The sequence below is a fragment of the Rhagoletis pomonella genome, unplaced genomic scaffold, assembly GCF_013731165.1.
Source record: "Rhagoletis pomonella isolate Grant_MI unplaced genomic scaffold, Rhpom_1.0 Rhpom_scaffold_00004, whole genome shotgun sequence".
Taxonomy (NCBI): domain Eukaryota; kingdom Metazoa; phylum Arthropoda; class Insecta; order Diptera; family Tephritidae; genus Rhagoletis; species Rhagoletis pomonella.
In genome coordinates, this window is record NW_023458558.1 from 63,014,585 (window position 1) to 63,031,817 (window position 17,233).

The 17,233-nt window shown below is 34.9% G+C and overlaps 1 protein-coding gene across 2 annotated transcripts in view; it reads left to right on the plus strand.

Moving 5' to 3' along the window:
- The window catches only part of LOC118737950 (2,3-bisphosphoglycerate-dependent phosphoglycerate mutase-like), a gene marked incomplete at its 3' end in the record, with an annotated part of 38,418 nt that extends 23,637 nt beyond the window's left edge, over positions 1–14,781 (plus strand). The window contains 5 exon segments of one of the 2 annotated variants that reach the window (XM_036468784.1): positions 3,051–3,646; positions 3,812–4,073; positions 4,315–4,457; positions 9,012–9,247; positions 14,520–14,781. In XM_036468784.1, the coding sequence (XP_036324677.1) occupies positions 4,024–4,073; positions 4,315–4,457; positions 9,012–9,247; positions 14,520–14,781 (691 nt within the window). 2 annotated transcript variants of the gene reach the window in all.
- Positions 14,782–17,233: the final 2,452 nt, after the last annotated feature.

Below are 17,233 nucleotides of genomic sequence, written 5' to 3' on the forward strand. Positions count from 1 at the left end.
CTGAAGGGATTTGTTTCAAAAAATTCTTTAAGACAATTTTTTATTCATAAAAAACTTCATTTTTGGAGGTATTTTCAAATCGGTCCAGCTTACGTAAATCTTAATATTTTTCCGATATATTTTGTCCTCAATTACACAAAATTTTCTACAACCGCAACTTTTTTTAGTGATTCAGTATGTATGTATACCACGTAGTACGTTCATTGAGCTATGAGGAATATCAAATTAGTACAAATAGGAAGCTGCTAACCACCACAAATTTTGTTGCCATAAATTTTAAACCTGTTTAAAATTAGTATGGTTTGAGTTTAGAATTGAATTTTAAGTGGTAAAATGGATTTGAGAATGGCTTTAACATATCATTTACGTGAATTTTGATTTTAAGTACATAGTAGCTGATAAAAAATTCCTCTTCATTTGGCGCTTGTAATTTTTTAAATGATTTTTTATTCAAAATATGCGATCTCTAGTATTGCATCGTCTAGGAACTATTTATAGAAGTATTCCTTTACTTTTCTCTCTGTAGGAGAACAACTATTCGAATTTTTAAAGAGGCATATGTATGTAGTTATAAACCGACTTTTTTATCTCTCTTTGACTGATATTAACTTGATTATTCAGTCTGCTTACCTCAATTTCTTCTTCAGTTATTCATTCAAAACTGGCTGGAAGACGGTATGATGAAATTTGAATACGAGTATAATAGATGGTTTATGTGCGATTTCAAGAATTTTCAGGATTTTACTTGGTGTAGTCAAATGTCACTGTCATCAAAACTTTTTTACGAACGCGTAAAACTTTTAAAGAATTCCAGCAAACTTGTACATCTTCTGTGGCTGCATTTTTAGGCATATCGAAGAAAATATTCGGAGACTAGTCGAATTTCACATTCGGCGGCTATGTTAATGTGTAAAATTACGTAATCTCGGCTAGTTGCCGGTTATTTAGGACCGACTGCACCATTGAGTTATTCTTTTTCGAGAAAAACTAAGCAGCCGCACTAACCGCCAAATCTCTTAGCGATAACAATTTCCGGTCTGAAATTTGCGATTTTTATTTGGACGAATCGCGGTTTCAACAAGAAAGGGCCCCATTCTACCCATCGCTGGCAGTAACAGTATTAATGCGCTAGAAATCTCCAGATTGTATGATGTGTCTTGACCGCGGAGATCCTACGACTTAACGTCTTTTGATTTTTTTTTTTTGTGGAACTATGCAACACCGTGTTTATGCAAACTTTTATGGTGCTATTGAAGGACAAGATACGTTAAACTAAATATGACCGAGTTAATGCTGAATTTCGTGACAAAGTTTTCAAAAAGGAATAGGTCCTGAAATACATTTGAATGACACTGTTTTCCACGTATAATGGCTTAGTTCAAACTTTATTATGAAATTTCATATATTCAATGTGTTTTTTTACCTCACTTTACAAAAACGAGAAACGATAACCCCTTATTTAGCTTTTCTGTTTAGTATTTAGTGCAGAATTTCAGCTTTTCCATTTTTCCAAAGAATCGTTACACATCCATTAGGAATGTTAATCCCGGGATCCCGGAATCCCGGACTTTTTAAGGTCTCGACAATCCCGGGACTCTTGGCAATTAATATTTATATTAATATTTTTTTATAAAAGTCTAGCTCATTATACATATAACACCGCGCGACAGTAAATTTTAAACACATATATTAATATATTCGCGAAACCATGGGCCAAATATAGTAAAATAGCGCTTTTAGTTTTTCACTCTGATGTCAGTAATTTAAAAATGATTTAAAAAACTCAGAGAAATGTGCTTAGAGAAGAAGTATGGGTATAAAATTAATTAGGAAATCCTGTGGAATTTAAACAGAATAAAGTTTCTGGTGCAGAAGGGCTGGTAAATATTTGAAATGTCATTTTAAAATTTTACCCTTGAAATTTCGCAATATTTTTTTTTGAAAAATTATATGTTAAAGGCTTATATAAACTCGATAACATCCTCGAGCTTCGTTCTTCTAACTTTGTCAGCTTAAAAATTACCTATTCGTCGTGGTGAATCCAAAAAATTTTAATATTTAAATTCTAAGACTATGCTCAAACAGGCCAATTAGCTGAGGCAATTAAGCTTTAAATTGCGGAATTGAGTTTTGTGTTCACACATACGTCAGCTGCGCAATTAGCGATTCGAAATCAGCTGCTGGATTACCTACAGTGATGGAAAAGTTGGTACAATCGTACCTTTATTTAGTTTGAAAGTGCATTCGGTACACACACAATTTTAGGTACTTTTGGAACGTAGCCAAATAACTTCTCAGGAAATCAGTTCTTATTTTTATTGACGGAAAATATTTATTTTTTAACGTCAGATTGGAGATTGGAAAGTGATTCTCCTTTTCTACAACATAGTTTTGTCTCGCGCTGCTCGAAGAGATTTTCTTCATAACCAAAAATTGTTTAATGTGAGTACAGAAGTTGATGTATCGATGGGAATTGTTATCCTCCTATCTTCTTTATATAGAAATACATATTTATTTTTTAGGTACATCTACCTACTTTTAGATAAAGCTTTCCGTAAAGTTGGTACAATTTTATATATTTAACAGCTGATTGCTCTTTATTCGATAAACATACCTCCAAGTCAAAATTAAACATGACACAAATTAATTGGCAATTAATAATTAATTGGCAATTAATAATTTGAATTTTTGTATGATAAATTGGGTAACAATTAAGCCTTAAATTGTGAAAAGATGCTCATTTGCCCATAAGGTGCCTATTTAAACATAGTCTAAAGAAATTTCCTATTGCATTTTTTACCCATATTCGTATTCTAAGTACATTACATTGAATTTTTTTAACAATTTTTGGAATTAATCATATCTTTGAAATTACAAAGTCAAAATAAATCGCTACTTTAAATAAAACAGTAGGTTTCAAACCCATTTATTATTATTTATTTCATGGTAGGAGAGCTTCTCAAACCATATAGAAGCAATTTTTTCGATTCAAGTTGTTGAGAAGTGATGAATATCTAAATCCCGACACTAATTACGGGATCCCGGGTTTGTGACAAAGGCATCCCGAAAGTCCCGGGGTCGGAAAAAGCCGAAAAATTAACATCCCTAACATACATATGTATATACATATGTACAAAAGGGAGTCGTTTTCAATGTCAGCCTATCTTGGATCAAGGTCAACGTACAAATATTATGAAGAAATACTATGGTTAAGTGCTATAAAGTTGAAGATAATAGAATTTTGAAGTACCAGGAACTAAGACTTGAGTGTAAATAAGCTGAAGATACAGTTGAAAAACGAAATACATATATCGAAATTAGTCGTGTGTTTGTACTTTTCCGTAAAGAACTATCCGGTAACTTACCAGCAACAAAATTTTTGAGAATAAGCCAGCATTTGCTTCCAATGAGAAAAGCATGCAAGAAAGTACAAAAACGGAAAACCAGCAAGAACTTGCAAATTTTATGAACAGCTGATAATTTTATAATTTTTCGAAGCAATTTTCAAAGAAGCATAGTATTTATTATCTTATTATACATTTAAATAAGTTAATTTTGTCAGTTGCAAGTGTAAAGTCCCCACAAACAATTGTTTAGTTAGTGTAAATTACACTAAGCAGCATGCCACCAGCTGTTTTTCTTACTGGTAAGAACCAGTAGAAATTGTTACTGGATAGTGCGTACAATCTCAGTAAAAATTTCCGCGGAAATCACAAAAATGCAGTTGCCAAAATAGCAACTTCGTTTAAAAGTACACAGATGTATTATTGCAGAATTTACTCTTTATTGTTATTATAATATTTTATACAAGATCTCTCAGCTAGAAAATCGTACGCTGGGTATAAAATCTTCAGTTCATAACAACACTAAAGACCGCTCATGACGGCAATCCGGCAATGCCGCTAACGAAGGCCTCCACTCTTAATGTGCGACCCTTTACACGCGAATAATGCTCATTCTTCTATTAGAATTTGTTTTGACGCATAGACGACAACATTGGAAAAAATACGACTTTTGGTGATAATGGCAATTCGCAGATATGTGGGTGATGTGCGCATGATTTCTCTCAAAATGTATGTATGTAATGATACGTATGTATGTTTTTAAGTATAGTTCTTCGTATTGTTACAATGTAATGCAGTTTCTTCGATTGAATCAAAAGTTGTTTTTTTTGCACACTTGTGTACACTTTACTCATTTCAAGCGCACATAGCAATTGCGAGAAATTTAGAAACTTTTATTTGTAATCTATACAGTGGACATACAGACATCTTAATAAACAGCTGTTTATACTTTACTTTCCTGTATTTTCAGTTTAAAGTCAGTGTGCCCCACGGCAAAAGAAAAACAAGGCAATATGAAAACTAACCAATTAGTAATCTTACGGCACGGTGAGAGCGAATGGAATAAGTTGAATCTCTTCTGCGGGTGGCATGATGCTGATTTAAGTGAGCAAGGTAAATAAATGCGCATGAAGGCAGCGTTGCCACAGACAAATTTTTTTTCCTACCAAAATTTCCTACCATAACCAACCAAAACCTACCAAACATTTTTTTTTTAGTTTTAATATTTGTTTTCAATATCAAATTTTTTAAAAACATATTTAACATAACATTTAGTAAAACTAAAACACAACTAGATTAATAAAAACAAATTAACTGCGTATAACGATTAATTTTATTGTACAGACTTATCCATATGTACATATGTCTCTTTACACATACATACATATCGTCACTAGATACGAATAAAGACGCGAGCTCAAAAGTTGATAGCGAAAAAAGAGGCATAAAATCAATTTCGGCGAAGAAAGACTCTTAACATAGGTGACGGCAAATAAAGCCGAGTCAACCTCTTTGACAGCAAAGAAAGACCCACAAACTTATGTCCGCGGTCAACTATGTATATTTTCGAGTGCAACAGTATTCCCCAGAACTCCCCAAAGAGTTTTTTCGAGCTCTTTATTCGTGTCTAGTAACGATATTATTATTATTACGTCGAAGATACCCGCGCTGCGACCTAAGAAGATATGCTGTGCTAAATCCAAATTGTAATCACTCCAACCTTAGGCTGTTTGAAAAGCTCAGCCCTTTGGATGAGCCCATGTTTCAAATTTTAGATGGAGAAGGCAATCGTTTTCCAAGGTGTATCAATCTACGATTCATGCTTCGTGGACAGGCACATCGAATGGGTTTCTTTCACTAGCCGACAAACCCTACAGTCCGTCTCTACAGAAAGACCCATGTAATTAAAACGGTACGTTAACTAACAGTGTGCTGTCAGGTTGCCAGTAAGATTTCTAGGTTCAAGGTGTCTTTCGAAGTTCCTGCTGGAAAGAGTTATGCATATCCTTGATTGTCTTATTCCCTTTGACTTCCGCCAGTGGGCAGCAATTTGAGATTATTCCCAGCTAGCTCCTAAGTAGGTCTGCAGTGTGTCCTTTAGATGTACCGCAGAAAGGCTAGTGACCGTGAAAATGCATTTGGGCTTCACGCTTTGAGAGATAATCAGTCCTTTTGTTTCCTTCAAACCCTTCATGTCCATGAACCCTCCACAGCGAGACGCTATTGTGGGCTCTCAGGTGGTTCAAGAGATTACAAGCCTTGATGCCGTTTTAAAAGACTCTAAGGCCTTTAACGCTGCCTGAATGTCCGATATAATATTTATTCTGGCCTCATTTATCTTCTACGATGACATTCGCGAACACAGACTTCGATTGGGAAGACCTCCGCCTGAAATATGGTTGAGTACGAGCCCATTGGCAGACTTTTCTGGAATCTTCGTCCAAGTACGCCATAAATTATATCGCTACCTAAAAGTGAAAAGGTGCCAAGTTTTTTTTCAAAGCTTAGTTTTTGATGCAGAATGACAGGTAATACGAAACTACAGTTTTGGTAGGAAACTACCAGTTTTGGTAGGAAAAGCCCATGTTTGGTAACACTGCATGTAGGTATACATATGTACATACATATGTACCCTACAAGACAGCTGTGTATCATATGAGTGCTCATATCATTATCACTAGTTATGAAGGTGCTTATCAAGGTATTCATTTTTGTTCAGACCATGGGAAAAATTCAGTACTTTCCTCTCAATGTTGTCATCAGAAAATCCTCAGTACTAATAGTCAAACTACTCATTTATGCCATACTACAAAAACAAAGTGTAAATGTGTTAGAATTTTTTCCTAAAGTGCTCAGCAATGTCTTGTACGTAGGGATGGCAAAAAACAAAAAAATTAATTAATCATATGATTTATCACAAGACAAAAATAAACTAAGTGCAATAAATTGCAATTATTGAGAAATAATCGATTCATCGAATTCTTTATAGTGACTTTTTTACAGTGAGTATTCACAAAACCACTTCCATAAAAAGCTTCTAATTATCTTGTTAATTAGCCTTAAATAAAATAAAACCATTATTTTTAGCGACAATAATTATTTATTATTTAACCAAGTTTGCAAAAACAAAATCTTTGATAAGCGTTTTGTTGTTAAGCGGTCGCGTTTCTCGGTGGCCGTAGAACCAGCTTTTGAAAACAAGCGCTCCAGCAGGCGCCGCACATAGGTAGATTTTCAAGTTTTATGCGGCAAAAAATATTTGATTGCCTCTATCTACTCAAAATTGTTTATCAAATGTAAAATTGAAATAATTTGTATTACAGGTAGGTTATATTAATAAAATATATATATGTATTAGCCAATAATTTACTATTTAAAATATATTGACTACCTTTATTTATAACTTGTGTGTACACTATCATCGGTTAATTAGGTTTCGCTTTCAGAATCTTCGCTGGCCTCAAATTATTCCTTTGTCACATCTTTGACAACGGATTTAGAGGGTCACAGCAGCTTTATTATGTCTGGGGAAAACGATTTGATATTTTTTCATTTGTTGGTCATGAACCGAAATACTGCTTAAAAACGAGTCCGAGCTCAAAAACAACCGGTTATATATGTCACGGTTACATACTTTACGAGAAAACTTCCGGGAATAATTTTCTGCTCTTGAGCCTCTCCGATAATTGTCCTATTGGTAATAAGGAATTAGTATCTTGTGCATTGTGGGTGTCATAGGATGTCACGCGTAAAGCTCCTCATATAATTTGGCGGTGTCCAATGCATATTCGTCGTATTTTGTTGAATCAATTTCGTAGCCACTAGATATGGTTTCCAATATTATTTTTAACCTGTAAATTAAATCAAATAAAACATCTCTTTGAGGTAAAATTTTCGAGTGACGAAAGCTGAACTAGAAACACAAAATTTATGATATCAATTTCGTGACGAGAATTATACGCATTTTTTAACTGCTTTGGCAACGTACGGAAAATCTTTTGTTTTGGATAAACAGTTTTCATTTCCCCCTAAGCGTCGATGATATTCCGCTTTAGTTCTAGGACTTTACAATTTAAATAAAAACTCATTTCATCTTGTGGGTGACCCAAATTATGATTTTTTCGCCTTCGTTTGTGTACAAGAGATTTATGAGGGGCCCAAGTGACGAGTCGCTACCCGGTTCCATATGATCACCTGCGCACATTATTTCCTTTCGCAAGACCTTCATTACTGAGGCCAATATTAACGGATCTTTAAAATTAATTTTTTTCAACCTCTGGTCGAGTAAAGTTGATGCAGCTAGCAGAAGAGGATGTTCGATGGATGGATTTTAGACAACTACAGAATTCATATTTCTTGAAAACATTTTTACGATTATTTTGCAATTAATCGATTAATGAAACACAAAACTATGATACAATTAAATCGTAAATTGAACAAAAATAATCGATTAATTTAATCAAATGATTAATCGCTGCCATCCCTACTTGTAGGGTATATTTTCATGTACATACATATGTATATGTATATGCAGGGCAGTTGAGAGTAAACTCGGACCCGGACTGAAAAATCATCATAATTGTGTTAAATTATTTAGTAGCATGAAATATTTGTGTTTTTTTTTATGTATAGAGTCAGAAACAATCAGCGCAAATCGGAATATTGTTCATATGGAATAGTAGCCTATGTCGAAACGCTGGCTTAAGTATAATGCGGCATTCGCAGAATACGATTGCGAATGACTCAATTGCGCTGAGCCGTTGAAGAACTTTTGGCAAGTAAACGTGCGAGAAATAGTTCCGATATTAGCAAATCAATATTCTTATTAAGTCTTATCAAAAAATTCCTTTTCGTTTAAAGGATAATGGGAATGCCGCATTATACTAAAGCCAGCTTCTCGACATAAGCTACTATTCCATACAAACACAGATTTATAATAACAAGTAATTTTTAAGCAAAGAACAAAACCGACTTCAATTCTCTTATAAAAATTTAAGATTATCGTTAATTTCTTCACGATCCAACTATTGTATCTAAACAAAATTAGTATGGGAGGTACCACCTTTCCTGAAAAAAGAATTATCGAAATCGGTTAACGTGGTCCAAAGTTATGCGGTAACAAGCATAAAAAAATATATATATATATTCCGACGAACTGATTACCTCCTCCTTTTTTTTTTAAGTCGGTTAAAAACCGATAATGATGGAGCAATTACATTGTAAAAACTTGAATTATAACAAGTTATGGTTCTGATATGTCAGGTCCCTTAAAAATTCCGGGCTCGGAGGAGACTCCCCTCTTTCCCCCTTCCCTCTCAACGGGCCTGTATATACATATGTATGTTAGTTTAACATTAAGAAGCTTCACCAAATAAATTTGTAGTCAATTTCTTTTATCATCATATTTAATTAAGCTGAAGCCCGCTCTACGTAAACTGGGATGTAGTTTTATTTTATATTTTCAGTTCCGTTTTTACAGTGAAGGTTTAACTCGCATTCGGTAGTTAATGTTCAATTTTTGTACTGAAAATCGATAGTTAACAGCATAATAAGAGTTAACTCTTCACTGTAAATATGGCTCTTAGTTGCATTTTCATCATATAATATTGCATGTATGTAAATATTTCTATGCAACCATTAATGCCAAAATTGTCGTCATTTCTATAGGTGCCAAAGATGCTGTAAATATTTCAGCGACAGCATTGCGTGAAAGCAATTTAAAATTCGATATTGCATACTCATCGGCATTATCACGCGCTAGACAATCATTGAGTATTATATTGAAAGAATTGAATCTCTGCGATTTGGAAGTTGTAAGCGATTGGCATTTGAACGAGCGACACTATGGAAATTTAACGGGTTTCAATAAGCGGGACATGGCCGATAAATATGGCGAGGAACAAGTAAGTTAAGTTATCTTTTCTATAAGCATTTATGTAGTTGAGCGTTTACTAAACGTTAGTTAGTTGAAAGAAATACTTACGCACGTCCAGGTTAAGTTTTGCATGAAAGAAAAAAGCAAGGATATAAGAGAAAATCATGGAGATCAGAGAGGATTTTTGAGAATAACTTTTGTGTGACGTCACACTGGTGCAATCGCGAGAGAGAAATGCCAAAACGTGAGCAAGAATGGAAGAAGAAGAAAAAATGTTGCAAGGAAAACGTAAACAAGTTGCACAAGTGTGACGTCATGCAAAGCAAAACTAACCAGCAACTTGAAAAATTTTGCAACCATAAGGGAAGTATTGGATAATTTTCGTTACGCTCTTGCTGCCTGATAAGGGTTCAAAGCTAAAATTTTGCTCTTTGAGTCAGTCTGCACTTTTGACAACAAGTTCTTGTATTCGTTAGAGAATTATCTCAATTGAGTTGAAATAATAAGATGAGTATGAATCTTATCTATCTCCTCCTGATCAGTAGGAATTAAATCTTCGAGAGTGCGTATTAATCATGTTGTAGAACCTGAAAACGTAAGATAGAATGGCTTCTTTCTTCTATATTCTTGACTAGTGACGGACGTACGAATTCGACGGTTTTAATTTGGTACATGTTTTACTTCAATTTTATTATTAAGTTTTAAAATTTTAATCCTTTTTTGAATTTGCCAGCAGTGTAAACTTTGGGAGATACATAAGTACGTGCGTGCCGCAAGTCTTTTTCAGGTGCATTTTTCTTAGAATTTGTATAAAAAAATTACAAAAAAAATGCCGTCCTAGCCACCTGTTCTAAGTCTATTCGATTGCTAAGTATGAGGGCTAATGTTGCACAAAAGGGGAAGTATAAAAGACTCAAAATGGAGGAAGTTGGCTTATGGTTACAGAAGATAAGGAATATCCGCTGGTAAACCCAAATAAAGGTTAAAACTTAAAAACAAGTTAAAGTAAAATCTGTTAAAAATTAAGATTAAAATACTTTTTTCGCAAAATCTATAAAGGACCGTTTTATTTTTCAAAAAAAAAAACCTGTGCGACAGTTATTATTTTACACCCCGTAGATAATATCAAAGAAAACATTCAGAAAACATTGCTATCACGAGCGAGGGCAGACTAGAGACTTCTAGTGGGACTGCTTAGGGGGCACTGCTTACCGTAGCAATTCGCGATTTTTACGAATTATCTGTAAAACTTCTGCAAGGCTCTTAATTTTTCCGCGATCATAAACGAAAACTTCCTTCATATTGAAACTATAGGAACTATAGGGAGTAGCGGAAAATTGAACCGCGTTCAGATTTGCTTACTGGGATATACAAACCTAGTAGCTCATTTTCAGCTCAACAATATTTATTTAAAAGTATTAACAAGTTTGCATGCGTTTGTTAATTGTTAACACATTCATTACTTTTAAATGTTATTTTTCATCGCTTAGATTACGTATATTTTATTCTATTAAACATTAACATGCAAACTGAACATTAAAAACTAATTTATTCCCATTAGCCTCTGGATATTTGAAAAAAAACTTGTGGAATATGTAATTCCCGAAAATGTGGCATACATACTGTTACTCACAAAATTGAGTGTAGGTTTTTTTTTTGTTAAAGTTCGCAATGTTTTACATGCTCAATGTTTTTTTTGTGTAATATTGTATTAAAATGTGGCTAATATATTAGCAAACCGCATTTAAATCCAAGTATGAAACTGTGTACAAAATTAAGGAAAATCTGCAAAGTTTCAGCAAAATTGCAGACTTTTTAATAAGAGTTTCTAAAACAAAGTCAGATATGCAGTTTTATAGCCCATTAAATCTTAGTACAATAATGTGTGTTGCTTTTTGAGAGTTTTTTTTTGCTGACTGTCCTACACATTGTTTTCTTTAAAAAAAAAATCTGAAATACTTTATATGTAAAAATGCGTAGGACAGTCAGCAAAAGAATTCTCAGAAATCAACGCGAATTTTTATACATTTGAAATTTTGCACATTATTGTACTAAAATTTAATGGGCTGTACAACTGCATACCTGAATTTTTCTTTAATTCTTATTAAAAAGTTTGCGATTTTGCTGAAACCTTGCAGATTTTTCTTAATTTTCGTACACAGTTTAATTTTTGGATTCAAATGGGGTTTGCTAAAATATAAGCTATGTTTTAACACAAAATTAACAAACAAAAAATTAGCATATAAAGTATTGCGTATATTAACAAAAAAAAAACGTACGCTAAACTTGGTGAGTAACAGTATGTATTATGACACATTTTCGGAAATTAGTTTTTTACATATTTCACTTGTTTTTTTTTTTAAATACTCAGCCGATGTCACCAAAATTGAAAACTTTTAAGCTTAAGATACCCTGAAAGAAGAATCTGGCCCCAAATTTTCGTTTGCAAAGAGTAAACAATACGTAAGGAAAAACGCGCGTAAATTTTATCAGAGAGTTAGGTGACTTACGAAAGGTTTCAAGGCCGGGGCGTACTCCTGTAAGAACAACCATGGCGATGTCCAGAACGTACTTAAATTATGGAACACTTTTCCATCCTATTGAATGGCAGCAGACTGAGAGTAGTCGAGAAGACGAACCCGAACCCCAGTCCATGACGATTGAGTCGATGTCCGACCCCGCCATACGCGCCATACAATATCTTATCGAGCGTATTGTGTGAAAGACTGAAGCCCACCGTCAATGAACTGATTGGGCCTTATCAGTGTGGTTTTAGACCTGGCTAATCCACCACAGATCAGGTATTCACAATAAGCCAAATCTTGGAAAAGACCCGCGAGAATAGGATCGACACACACCATATATGCATGTGTTTGTCGATTTCAATGCCGCTTTCGACAGCATATCTGAATTTGGTATTCCCGCGAAACTAATGCGTCTGTGTAAAATGACGTTGTGCAATACCGCCAGCTCCGACAAAATTTGGGAGAACCTCAGCGGCTCCGCTGGCTAGGTCATGTCGTTGGAATGGACAAAAACGCTCCAGCTATGAGAGTATTCAACACGGGTCGCGATGCTGGTAACATAACAGAAGGAATGGAATTGACTTGGCATCTCCAATTGTCGTCAGTTGGCACAGAAGAAAAACAACTGGTGTGCTGTTTTGGACTCGGCCAAAATCGCTTAGGCGGTTACAGCGCCAATATAGAAGAAGAAATCACTTGCTAGAGCTGGTCATGGCGACATCAAGAAAACCCTTGTCAGAAAAATTTCATTAGTTACTTTCAGCGTTGCCATTTTAGCCGTTTTCCGGCTAGATTTAGCCGGTTTTGATAGCAACTAGCCGGAGAAAATTCGATCTAGCCGGCAGCCGATTTGTTAGCCGGTTTGTAAAAAAAAGTTAGCCGTTTTTAGCCGATTTTACCATATATGTAATACTTCTATATTGATAGTAAGCTAACATCTCAATCTGTAAGCATTCCGAAATCAAAGCGAGACAGTCTAGTACTGTTTTTGTCAATGTATTGTGTACTTGAGTGCCGGTTTTGTAGATGTGTTGTGTACATGTTTATTTATAAATGGTATGTTCCTTTTCTTTCGTACGTGTTTATTGATATATCTGTACTGTAGTGTTTCGGACGGTACTAGCTCTTACTGCCAATATAGGAGTATTGCATATATGGATTTTACTATTTGCCTAATTTTCAGGTGCAAAAAGTAAACAAGTTGTTCGAAAGCAATAATGCAGACCCAATGAAGACTTTTAATGAACTCAATGTTTTACTTTCGCATCAATGCTCTCTAGTGGTTATTAGCGCGGACACATTTGATCCTATATGCTCCCCGTTGGAACCATACCTTGCTCCGTTTCTTCAGTTTTATCACAGTTTTGAAGAGTATTTAAAAACAAAAGTAAGCACAAACGCTTTTGACCACGAAGCCGAGAAAATAATTCGAGAAAATGGTCGCTATTTTATTATCACTTTAATAAAGGAATTACGCCAACGTCTCCCTACAAATATTGCCACACTAAAAAAATTTACTTTTTTCGGTTGGAAATGCATTAAGAGTAATTAAACCAAAAGTATTTGTTCAACTACAGCAACAAAAACACAAATACATCCATAGAGATGCAATGGCTACGGTTAACGTTACATACCTGGAGTAATTTAGACTCAACTGTAAAATTTTGGGCCGAAGTTTATCAATTTCGAAATGCCCTAGGAGAAAACCCTTTTGCTGACCTTTCCAACCTAGTTTTTAGTTTTCTTGTTTTGCCTATAAGTAATGCAGAAGTAGAGCGAATATTTAGTTCAATGAATATAATAAAAACTAAGCAAAGAAATCCAATGTGCGTTAAAACGTTAAACGCTATTTTATATATAAGATACGGTTTAAAACGCGAAGTAAACTGCTGCCATAATTTTACTGTAGATGACGATCTCTTAAAATTAATGAATTCAGGTGATATATACAATAGTGATTCATTTGATGATGAGGAATATACACTCGATATAAATTAATGGTGTTAACTAGTCTTTCGTTTCTTGCGATTTATTTAAATAAAGCATGTGAATTTTCACTAAAATATTTTAGCCGTTTTTAGCCGTTTTTTTTTGCCAATCTAGCCGGTCGGCCCAAAAAGTTCTGGCAACACTGGTTACTTTAGGTAGGATTTTCTAGGATACAGCCAGTGCAGGCACTGCTAAAAAGTAGTTCATTTAAAGAAAATTTTCCCAACACCAAAAGTGACTATTTCAAAAGAAAACTATTATTCTGGAGCCAGTCCAGACTCTAAGCAGATAAACTTATTTAAGGGCATCGTATCCTGTGCCCGTCAAGGTTACCGTTTTAAGGCTGTCGCGTCACTGATATTGTCCTGGCGCTGTCAACGTAACCGTACTAGCGAACTACTACCTATCACGTGAATTGGTTAGCCAATTCAAGATATTGCGAGTTTGTGCCAGTCCAGTCACTACGAGAGATAATTTTTGTATGCTAGGGCATGTCCGATTTCTATTGGGTGAGAATATTGTTAAGAAAATCTATTAAGTACCGGATTAGATTATCTGTAGAAGGGATTTCCATGCCAGAATCTATTTTGATGCTGTCGAGAAATTTCAGATACGGAACTCTAGCCAGGCTCTCGACGGAATCAAGGCTTTGTCTAGAAGATTTCCGGCCCGGTATAATTTTCAAATGCTTTTGTATACATAAATATGTACATGTTATTTACTTTGCTACTGATGGTACTGACACTACATATTAATAATTATTTTATTGCTTTTCCATTAATGTAGGTGCAGCTCTGGCGCCGCAAATACGACGTTCTCCCACCACCAATTACGCCGGACAATCCCTATTATAGCTGCATACGCAATAACCCCAATTTCAAAAATATACCGGAGGCGGAATTCCCAGACACTGAGTCGCTCAAAGTGCTAATGCAACGCGTCATACCATACTTTGACAATGTCATATTCAAACAAGTATTGGCTGGCAAGCGAGTTCTTATCGTTGCACATGGCACAGTGGCGCGTGCCTTAATCAAGCACATCGATAGTAAGTGACATGATAAACGTTTATTAATACATATGTACATATCGCACACCTAGATCTAAAATGACGCTAACTTAAAATTCAGATAGGGAAATATAACTGCTTGTGGATCCTACAGATTCAACTCAGTTAATACAAGAACAGATATAAAATTAGATTTTAACTGAATGTGTAATTGGTTACAACTTACAAGTTCTATGAATTTATTTATGCAAAAAAACACCCTACTTTTTTTTAGTTGATCGCACTTTAGATCTAGGTGTGCGATATGAGGAGTTCTTTAACAAAAAGCAATAATCCCACTTAAACAGTCTCTTAGATACATAATTGAGGAAAAAATAACCACCGCCAATGGATGCCTACACTGAGGGAAAAAAATATTAAAATCATTCAGAAACGTAGTTGATCTTACTATAAACGTCAACCAAAGTGCTGTATGGTCGTTAATATTTAATTCATTACGCGCATAATAAAATGAAGCATTTGTTCGTGTGTGTGCATATGTGCGGTACACATTGGCGATCAAAATCGACAATTTTGCTCAAATTTCCCCTGTTTGACCGTGTGACCGCTCGTTTTCGTCAGTCAATAGTCAACCGCAAAAAATTTTTGTGACTTTTAAAAAAAATCTCAACTCTAAAAATTTTAATTAACTAATAGTAAAATAAAAAATGTGATCCAAAATAAATCAAACGAAACTTGAATAAAGTTAAATTAAATATATAAATCAAATAATATGAAATAAATAGTAAAAACAAAGGAATTTTTCGCAATCGCTCCAACCGAGGATCGAAGCTGGCAGCAGGCTACCGCAGACGCGAAACCCCCCGCTTTGTTTCATTACTTGTACAAAAGACAAAAGATGGCCGTTTTTACCAGTGTTGTAATTGAAAATTCCCCGAATCCGAGTTGATTCCCAAAAATTGCATGCATCTGTTCGGCTGTTTATGCGCATTTTAAAGAGAAAATTGTATGACTCAAAGCAAATAAAGGCTGTTCACGCAAATAATCGAGCCCGTTTGTCAATCGTCCACATCCACAACGCCTGGGTTCAAACCCTGGCCAAAGCAACATCGCAAAAATATAGAAAAAAGGTTTTTTCTTAACAGCGGTCGTCCCTCGGCAGGCAATGGCAAACCTCTGAGTTTATTTCTGCCATGAAAAACAGCTTCTCATAAAAATACAATCGCCGTTCGGAGTCGGCGTAAAACTGTAGGTCCCTCCGCTTTGTGTAACTCATCAAGGCGCACGCCACAAATCGGAGGAGAAGCTCGGCCAAACACTAACATATGTGTAAATATTTGGTTTATCTCAATGAGTCTGCTTCATCAAGTTGAAGTTAGTTGGTATATAAGTAGAAATAAATTAGTTTGTCTGAGGTAATTGGTTGAGCTATGCCGTACTGGGTATGTACACTTACAAATATGTACGTACTCAGATGTGGACATTCAAATACGTGCGTGCTAAATTTTGCTATGAAAATATTATTTTTAAATACGAACATTTTTAAACGACAACCAAATATAAAGTAATAATTGTTACTATGGATTTTTTCTCTCAGTGTATTTCCAAAACCCTGAAAAATATAAAAATTGGAATTAAGGCATTTTGATATGGAACTCTTTTAATAATGTTTTTTTAAAAGAGTCATGTCTTTTTAAAAGAGTCATTCATTCCAAAAATTGTGCCTTCAACCCATGATTCAATAATAAAAGGTTTGCTCAAAAAGCAGTTTTCTCGCTCCCTCTTGACAAAATCGGCTCCCTTAGCAAAGCACTGTGTGTGGGTTCGTGTGTGTGTGCAAAGCTTTTCTAAGGGAGCTAAGGGAGTGTCAAAACTCTAATGTCACTAATGAGCAAACCTATGCCTTCAACCCTCATTTGACTGAAGAATAGTATTTACCTACAAAATTTTAAATCAATGACCAGTTGATTACAAAAAATTACCAAAATTGACTTTAAAGTAAGGTTAGAAAAATTTAGAGAAAAAAAACTAAAAAGACAGCACTTTTACGCCGCACAATTTAACAGTACCTCTACAAATTCAAATGGTTTCTCTCAAAACTTCCCAGTCGGCTTTAAAAGACCTTTTCTGATCTCTTAAAGCGATAGGCCTTCCGCGCTCGACGCATTACCTATTTAACTTTGGCCCATACACACCGCGACATGCGCTTCAGCCTTTGCTGAAAGGTAAATAAAAGCTCCTTGTACATTTTTAATGCGTAATTTCAAAAATGCAAAATTTTGCGGTACTTTTGAAGATCGGGTGCGATATTTAGCTAATTTTTTTCTGGGTGTAGGAAAACAGGGATAAGGATAAGAAGAAAGTTCACAGCAAAATTTTTCAACTATAAAATCAAATTCTTGCGTTAAAAGCCACGAAGCTGGACCTAAAATTCTGAGACTATGGCAAAAATATAATTGCTTAACCTAGCCTCAAAAAGGTTAACTTGGAC